The sequence below is a fragment of the Parasteatoda tepidariorum genome, chromosome 7, assembly GCF_982258835.1.
Source record: "Parasteatoda tepidariorum strain Cologne lab strain chromosome 7, Ptep-v5.0, whole genome shotgun sequence".
Classification (NCBI taxonomy): domain Eukaryota; kingdom Metazoa; phylum Arthropoda; class Arachnida; order Araneae; family Theridiidae; genus Parasteatoda; species Parasteatoda tepidariorum.
The window spans coordinates 40,944,354-40,953,956 of record NC_141761.1 but is presented as its reverse complement, the minus strand read 5'-3'; the positions used below and the strand labels follow the sequence as shown (position 1 = coordinate 40,953,956).

Genomic DNA, 9,603 nt, shown 5'->3' with positions numbered 1-9,603 from the left:
TCCTGATTTCGTCGAAGTTGAGAATAATTTGTTTGTCTTATAGTCCTGCTGATGTGGATGAACCCCAACCGAATGTGGGATCGCATTTTACTCAGCATCATAATGGGTGATGTGAGGGTGTATAATATGAATGGTCTTCGTTATCCCCTCGCTGACATAGGTGGCTCCATTTACATTAATATCACATCTGCCACCTTAGGGGGTTATGAAGGGTTTTGGTTTATGAGGAGGTTATGATTTACTACTTCCTATATGTAACGAGACCATTCCTATTGGATAACCACCCTAAGTTCGTCTTTTGAATACTAATATCAAAATAATAATAATAATAAAAAAAGAAAGAAACGTTTTGAAACATTTCATCCAAATTTAATATTAAAGAAGAAAAAAAATTGCGAAAATCACATCTAAGTATTTTTTTGCAAGATTCTAACTGCTTGAGATTTTTTTTTTATAAATTTGAATAAAATTATTTTTATGTATCATTCATCAGCGATAACTTTTTGCGAGTGTAGAGTATGGTAAGGTACCTTTTCATAGATGAAGGTTGACATTCTCGATAAATACACTCCCATATTGGTGACCCACATGCAAATACATATAAATAAAATGCTTTATGTCTGTCCTAGTCAGTCTCCTAACGTTTCATTTGATTGCAATGAAATTCGGCACACTGATAGTTTGAAGCACATGGTCGCTATCGACAATGGAACATTCTAGCTAGTCGGGGGTGAGGAAACCGAATAGAAAATTAGTTTTACTTAAAATTCATTGCATGTTATTCATCTCTAGTTTCTTATGTTAGAAGTAAAATTAATGTGGATTATTTTTCATTGTATGCCCGAGTGATGTAACAAATATAATAATTTAAAACCACTTATTTATATTGTTTTTAGTTACCATTTTCAAACAGAAATTGAAATTGTGTGCTAAGTGCCAACTCACCAGAAATATAGCACTCATGTGCACGCATTTAGATTATTGTTGATTGGCTGAAAAAATCGGCATAATTTTTTGGTAAGTTTTTGAATTGAAGGATGTTAAGTCGATGAGAAAAATTTGTACGTATGACGATCGGTAAAAATGATTATAAAATTATTTGTGCTAGTATTATCTTCGAGGACTACTATTATGATTATGGTAAATTTTGACTGTAATGAATCGGTACTGTGAGAGCTATGAGTAACCATATATTTTTTTAAATAATAGTTTCTTGTATGAAACATTTTTCAATTAATCTCATAATGTAAATTCACTATAAAGGAAGATAAGTTGCCAGTTTAGGTTGAAAATATATTTCAGGCATAAAGAAAGGTAACTGTGGTACTACATGAATGTTGTACAACAGATGTTCGCGAAATTGATTCTATAATAGTAATACCCTGAGTATTTATTTTTGGGAATTACGTTTTTTTTGTTGATAAAAATCACTTAATATTGTGTTCAATAATAACGAGTTTAAAAGCTCTTAAAATGAATAAAAAATTCAGTGATCAAAACAAAAATTATTTTCAAACAAGAATTATTAAAAAGGGATTAAAACAAAAATTAAAATTATTATCACATTTTGTTTTTGCACAATTTAGAAAAAAAACTTACATTACTTTCCTTTTGTAAACCAAAACTACTTACTATTCTTAGAAAACAATGAAAGAAATAAAACGATAAAAATCACATAAGAACTTAATCCAAAGAAAATAAAGCTTCCAGAAATTACATAAGATTAATTTCTGACAACAAGGAAAAAGCACGTCACTATTTTTTTAATTCAAATAATAACAAATATTTTTTATAAAAAATATTTTTAATTAATATGACCAAGAACTAATTGCAAAGCTGAAACAATTAAATGACTATAAGCCGATTTTCATTTAAGGTACTTCAAAAGCAATTTACAAGTTATAATATTTTTGTTTGATGGCGGAAGGAATTTTCCTCTGACATAAAAAATAAAGCCTGTTTCATTTCTCAGTTTATGTTTCATTTATGTTTTAAATCATAAATTAAAAACATAATCCTCATTAATTAAATTTTTTTTTAGCTTAACACCAAACTAAAATAAACAAAAAATAAATAAATAATGCTAGAAAAAAATGAGATTTCATCATAAAGAACAGTTTTGAGGATAATTAATTATCAATTTTTTTAATGCTCGAAAGATATTAAGGGAGTTAAATATCTTAGTTTGGTAATTACTTTGAGCAAATGAGTAATTGCTTTGCCTGCATACTTCGGGATAAACCCAGAAACGGTAGAAAGCTGTAAAAGTTGTTTTCCTGCAATAGAACCCGCTGTGCAAAAAAGCCAAAAAAGGGAAAGATTATTGGGGAAAATGCATTGAGTCATTTAGAACGAAGCACTTGAGCCGGTTGGCGACAAAGTAGGATGAATCATTGCATATCGATTGGCGGTAGAAAAACAGTTCTATTGTATTGAAAATTAATGCCAAGATATGATAGCATGAGTCATAAACTGTTATTGAGTGAAACAAATATTGATCAGATTTTTTTAATGCAATCATATTGTTTCGCTACTACGATCAGTACGATTTACATTCCAACTCATTTTAGTTATTTGTGACAGTATTAGATAATTCCGTAACATATCTATTTAAAACATAAAATTTATTTTATAAACAAGAACGCCTATTTATGCTCAATAACAAAATATTTAAAAAGCTAAATATTGCATTGGTAAAAACATGTATGTGTACCTTAGAGAAAAAGGACACGTTTAAAAGAATAATTAGTTTTTCTATTAAATCAAGACTTTGAACAATCTGTATTGTTATTCGAATTACGGTAGTACAACTATAGTTCGAAGTATTACACTATTAGTGCCATAGTACTATAGTATTAGTTCCTTAGCACTGTAGTACGATGGAAATATTCATGCAAAAATCACAATTGCCAAGTCAATTTATTAAAATTTAATAGTTTTAAAGAAGCCCTTTCATATTTTTCGTAAGATAAATTTTGAACATTGTTCTCAACAATATATGCTTATTTTTGTAAAAATAATTAAATGCAATTTTAACTTTAGTAATGCGAACAAAAACGAACTTCGCATATGAATGTTTACATTTATAAATTAAACAAACATGAACGTTTATGAACGTATCTTTTTTTTCTAATTTATAAGTTACGTTTTGCTTAAGTCAAGATGTTTCGTTTGAAGTTTTTGTGAATAGCTTGATTGAGTAACGAAAGATTATTTTTTCAGTTTTCTAATTTGATGAAAATTATGTAACTGTATTTAAAATAAAACAAAACAAAATGTCGGGTTCTAAAAAAATGACAATAAATAAATAATACATTTTGTATATTTCAGTATTTAGAAACTATCTCTTTAATATGGAAATTTTTGGAAATGAATTAATTTAAATGCAGGATAAACTTTATAAATAATAAAACTTCAAAAACTTATACTGCTTATTTAATTTTTATTCCCTGCATTTTCCTTTGAAATCCATATGTTTGTTCAATTCGTCTATTTTTGTTTTATTCTCATTTAGAAGAGCATAGGTAACAAGCTTAATAGCTTCTTTTCCTTTTTGGCGGATAAAAATGAATGAACAAAATTATTTTTTATTGAAATTGATGGAAAAATGTAGACAGAAATAAAAAAAAAATTATAGCAGTTAAAATTTATATGTACATTTTACTATCAACAATCCAAAATGTTTACTCACTGATTTAATTCCATAACAGGAAACTTTTTATTATTATACATTAAATGTGCTAGAAATTTTAGCATTTATTAATTTTTCTGAGATATCTCATTAAGAAATTTTAAGTTATTCGCCGTAATTCTTTTAAAATTTTTGGAAAGGAAAAAAAAAAGCTCAAATTTAGCGCAGTGGCGCCGTCTATTGATGATATCAACAACTATTGCATCTCATACTTAGATAATTATTAAAACTTATATTAATTGGAATTTAAACTATCTTACCAACAATAAATATGATAAGTTTTTGAAATCAAAAAATATTTTTTCAGATAAAAAAAAAATATAGGAAATACGGATAAAAAGTAATGGATAAATTGAAATTGATACTTAATATGAAACTTCTAAGTATGAAGAATGTCCAAAGGTTAATTATTGCATTTTTTAGTAGTCAAAAATCATCCTCTTTTAGGTTGCATTGGCAAGTTGACACATTGTTTATTAAAAAAATATTCCTTTTTTTTCGAAAATGGCCACAATCAGCAAAATGCGTTATTTTTTAAATGTATAGCTAACTTAAATAATAAAATTCATAAGTTTGTTTTATTAACTATTGAGATAAACATGGAAGAGAAAAGCAGTGACAATTGATCTCTAGGCTTTAAGATCGGTTGGTATTTTAATTACGTCACACTAGAACTGCACAATGGGCTATTGGCGACGACCTGGGAAACAGATTCCTGAGGATGATCAAAAAACATGCCATCACAATTTTGATCCTTGTTGTTGTTAATTTACGTCACACTAGAGCTGCACAATGGGCTATTAGCGACGGTCTGGGAAACATCTCGAAGGATGATCCGAAGACATGCCATCATAATTTTGATCCTTTGCGGAGGGGATGGCACCCCCGCTTCGGTAGCCCGACGACCTGCGCGCGAAGTCGAGCACTTTACGGTAGCACATTTTAACGAGGACCAATACCGCACACCCTTGGTCTCTACGCAGACTGATCCAAGTGGTCACCCACCCGCACACTGACCGTAGCCAGTGATGCTTGACTTCGGTGATCTGCTGGGAACCGTGTCTTAATGATCAGTCCACTGCGGGACCAATTTTGATCCTATGCCAAGGGGATCTCATTTGTGAGGCCACTTCCTCAATTTAGACATAGATCTGAAGGGGAAGGAAATATTCTCTAGATCCTCGTACAGTATCTATGGTACTAGCTCAGCGACCGACCACAGGACTTTCAATTCCAGATTTTAGGAGTATGTATATCGTATGTACTCGGTGGGTCTTAGCAGAGTAGAGAATCGAACCCCGGTCCTCCGGATCGGATTTCGATTCTTTAACAATTAAACTACCACGGCCCTTTAAGATCGAAATAGCAACTACATTTTTGAAAATCTCACATGAACTCCGAAAAGTGATTTTGATTGTAGAAAGGAAAGTTCAAATTTCTTAAATATTTTTGTTTTATTTAACGTTTTTATTTTTATATGTATTATAAAATATAACTTATGATTACTGATATAATATGTAAGCTTTAATACAAAGCTTAAAAAGCATGCAATATCTGTTTATATGCAAAAGCATGTAAACATGCTTTAAATATGTTGCTTAAAAAACATGTGCTCACTTAAAGAGTGACACGAGATTTGATTCTGAAAATCAGTGCTTCCAAAACAAAACGAAGTTAGCATTAGCAAATTTATAGCAATAATTATGCTATTTACGAGCTCGATATTGTTCATTTTGTACAGAAATTTCTGATGAACTCACCATACTAATACAGTTTCCTAAACTATTATTTCAACAACTTTTTATTCATAAGTAGAAGATGTATAATAGGAACAGAAAGTTCGCGAACATAGTCAGCAATGTTCGATTTCAAAGTGCAAACGATTAGTAAATACATGATATTTTTGAAAATTAAAATACTATCTTTCTACATAAATAGAAAGCTCAACGAAATTTTGCCAGGATCTTAAGATACTAGAAAATACTTAAATACAGGTTATTTAAAATATCATTAAAAAAAACTATAGATTTTTCATTTTAATTTATAAGAGTGAAAATCTTAAGGTTTCTTGTTTTTTAGACAAATCATCGACTCTTTGTAAACGAGCATCGTTTAAAAAACATGTTAACTAATATTATGAACATGTTCCAACAATAACATTAGCCTGCAATAAAAATTTGGCGATTCAATAAAGATATTTGGCTATTTATGTAACAAAATTATATTATTCCAGGTTTAACAGCAAAAAATTAGCAACAAAACAGATAACTAACACCGAAATTAAACAGTTTAAAAATCCGTTTTTATTTTTAATGTCTTGAAAATATTTTGTGATATTTCCTTCAAGTATTTACTTTTGTTATTTAAGGCCGAGATAGCATGATTGGCAGAGAGTTGGAAGGGGGGGGGGGAGTTGAGGGCTGGAATGGCCAAGAGGTCGTAAGTTCAATCCCCGTGTAGTCATATACTCTTGTACATAGATGGCGCCACTAAAAAACAAGAAACGCACCCTCTGGCTTAAATTCACTTGGTTTCACCAAGCAGGCTTGCTGATATTGGCAATAGAAACAATAACAACTTTCATTATTTAAACTTATTAGACAACAATAAATTTGACTCGTGAAAAAACTTCTAACAATGAATTTATAACATTTACTTAAAGCTATATTTAAAGAATCCCTAGACAAGAAATTAAGTCTAGGAGTAATTTATTCGTTTCTATTATTTCAAAACGCCAAGGCTTATTGTCTGTAAATCAACTAAATGAAAATGGTATTATGCACTCAAGTATATAAATTGCTTTAATATAGCATATGAAACACATTTATTTAAAATCTACGATTAAAAGGTAGATAAATATTTTGAGTCTAAAATATTTTTTTACTTTAAAAAATATATATTTTTTACAAAAGCGTTTGTTAAAAAATGTGTTTTATATTCCTACTTTCAAAATTTAAAAGATTGTTTGCTCTTTTTCTAAGAATTTTTCTTTTCCTTTAGTAACGCGTTTATTTACGTCAATACTTTAAAATTGGGAATGAAGCAACTTCAAATAACTAAATTTTCGTTAAAAATTTGCCTATAACGGAGAGACGAATGACTAATTAAAAGATCAATAACTAACGAAGATAAAAGTATTGATATCAAAAGTGAAGTCATATCTCCCTCGCTGTATTTTGATAATGATATTTAAAGGCAGCTATTGAAGACGATTTATCTTTTAAAACTAAACTTGATAAAAAAAAAAAGGTAACATTTCAAAATTTAAGTAGAAAGCTGATAAAAAGTTTGATTGCGCATTAAATATCGTTTTGGGAACGATAACAGATGAAAATAGATTTTTTTCCCGACACAATAACGCAATAAGCAGAATAATGGTATTCAAAAAATTTTGTTTTACAAAGTGATTACAACGATTACACTAGTGATTACACTAGTGATTACAACGTAGAGTAAAATTCCGAAATTCTCAATTTAGACAGTGCAACATGGGACAATATATAGCAAAGGAAGGCGGTTTTGTAATAACAACTCATACTGATGAGGAACTTCAAAGTAAAATAATTAAATACAGTTATAACTGGAAAATAGAAAATTTTTCAACACTCAAACAGGAAATGGGAAGCGCAATAACGAGTCAGAGAATAAAAATAAATTGCGCGGAATTGGAGAAAAACAACACTTCAACAGATGAGTGGGAATTAGTTTTCTATCCACGTGGTTTCAACCAAAGAAGTGCTGATTACGTTTCTATGTGGCTTAAGAGGATATCTACACACGAAAGGTTAGTGCGATTTACATGTGCAATACAAGGAATAACTTCAGAGGAAGGCCGAGGCACGAAGGATAAGTCTGCAGAAAAAGAGTTAGTGAAAAAAACAATAGAGGCAAAACTTTCCTTGGAATCTGCAATAGGATGGTCAACGTTTTGCAAAAGAAGTCACATTTTGGATGAAAAAGAATTTTTAAAAGATGGCCATTTGACACTCAAATGCACTTTGGAAGTTTTTGAAGACAGCATCATGCCTCATCCAGTACTCGAAGATGAAGATCCTTACTTGGATGCCACATTTGCAGAGCTATCAAATAATTTGAAGGAATTGCTTAAAGACAAGAAGAATCACGATGTCACGTTTAAAGTAGAAAAAGAACTATTTACGGCGCATAAAGCCATTCTTAGTGCGAGGTCACCTGTATTCCGAGTTATGTTTGAATTCGAATCAACAGATCAAGAACAAGAAATCGTTATTACTGATGTAAAAAAAGAAGCTTTTAGAGCGATGCTTCTTTTTCTGTATTCCGGAGAGAGTCAAATGATACCATTTGAAACGGCATTCGAACTGTATTACGCAGCTGATAAATATGAATTACTCAGTTTAAAAAGAAGATGTTCGAAAATGCTTGAAACATACTTGACCATCGAAAACGCAGTTAAAACTATCGTCCAAGCAAACAGGCATAACGATAGACAGCTACAAGACGCTTGTATACGTTTCATCACAAAAAATGCTGCTGAGATACAGAAAACAGGAGAATGGATGAATTTGATGAAATCCTCACCATCACTTGCAAATGCTGTATTCGAAAACTTAACGCATGGAACATAAATAAGGTAAATGTAAAGACATTATTAATCAAATCTTGGTCGTTACAAAAGATGAAATTAGGTTGCAGCTTTCTATAAAAGAACATTTACACGAAAGTAGACAAAATTTGTCTAACACAAGATAAATTAAATCAGTGTTACTCAGTTGCAGCTCATGTATTAGTGATTAAAAACCTGACTAATTTTGTATTTTCTTTATTTATGCCAAATTAATTTAGTTGAAGGGAAATATTCTTAAATTTTCATTAAAATATATTTAAGTGATGCTGTTTTATTCCTTGACTATTTAACTTTTATAGCCTCAGAATTACGAAATTGTTATATTCATTGTTATTATTGTTATTTTACTTCCATAGTTCTGGAAATTGCACAGAGTTTTAAAAACATAATAATGTGGCAACAATTTTCCATGTTTTTTTCCTTTTTTTCTCTTCATTTATTAGTACCTAGTGGTAGTTTTCAGCAGTATTTAAAAGACATATTACTTGTTTGAGTAAGTCATCTGATAAAAAGAATTCAAAATCAATTTAGTTTTAAAGGAGTTAAAATATCGCTCTCTTCAATCTTTTATTATTTTTAAATATGCATAAAACCTTAACCTGAAAGATTTTAATAATGATTTAAGTGAGTTTTTAAAGTTATTTCATTACATTTGCTTTAAAATAAATTAATTATTATCTTTTATTAATTAAATGATAACTTCTTTTATTAATTAAATGATAACTTCTTTTATTAATTTAGTTAAAAAATATATTTAAAAAAATTAAAAACAATAATTAAAATAAGTATAGAATTTTAAAAAAATGTAAAAGTTTTTTTAAATAATTTCTTTACCCTTATTATACATATTATACAGTCAGTCCCAGTTAAAACATCATTGGTACCAGCCAATTGTATTCAAGTAAGCAGGTTATTCAATTAAAGGGGGAATGCATTTCTTAAATTTTTTATATTGTTTAACTTATTTTTTGACTGTCTCTGCCCAGGGCTTACATTAATATGTATTTCAAAATTTTAAAGCAAATAATATTTTGGAGTTGAAAGGGGGTAATATATTCAGACCTTTTTATTTTTAATCATCAGTAGGGGAAAAAAATATCTGAGAACAACTAAGATACGTAGAAAAGTTATTTTCATATTTCAAGAAGCTGAAACAATATTTTATCTGCAGTGTAAAAAACTGATGAGATATCACAACTTATTTCTTTACAAAATGTTGCTTTTTTTTACAGTCTCTTTATTTTGAAAAGAGTATTATATAAATACTAGTGTACTTTAAAATTAGCCATTGAATTTTATCTCAAAC

General features: G+C 29.4%; 1 protein-coding gene across 1 annotated transcript; it reads left to right on the top strand.

Moving 5' to 3' along the window:
• Window positions 1-5,143: 5,143 nt before the first annotated feature.
• Window positions 5,144-8,561, top strand: LOC147807039 (speckle-type POZ protein-like). Its single transcript, XM_087167736.1, has one exon. It carries the CDS (start codon window positions 7,180-7,182, stop codon window positions 8,296-8,298), a length of 1,119 nt encoding a protein of 372 aa, XP_087023862.1. The 5' UTR covers window positions 5,144-7,179; the 3' UTR covers window positions 8,299-8,561.
• The last annotated feature ends 1,042 nt before the right edge of the window (window positions 8,562-9,603 follow it).

Excerpts from the sequence above, each read along its gene's own strand:
- LOC147807039 (XM_087167736.1), top strand. The coding sequence starts at position 7,180 with ATGGGACAATATATAGCAAAGGAAGGCGGTTTTGTAATAACAACTCAT.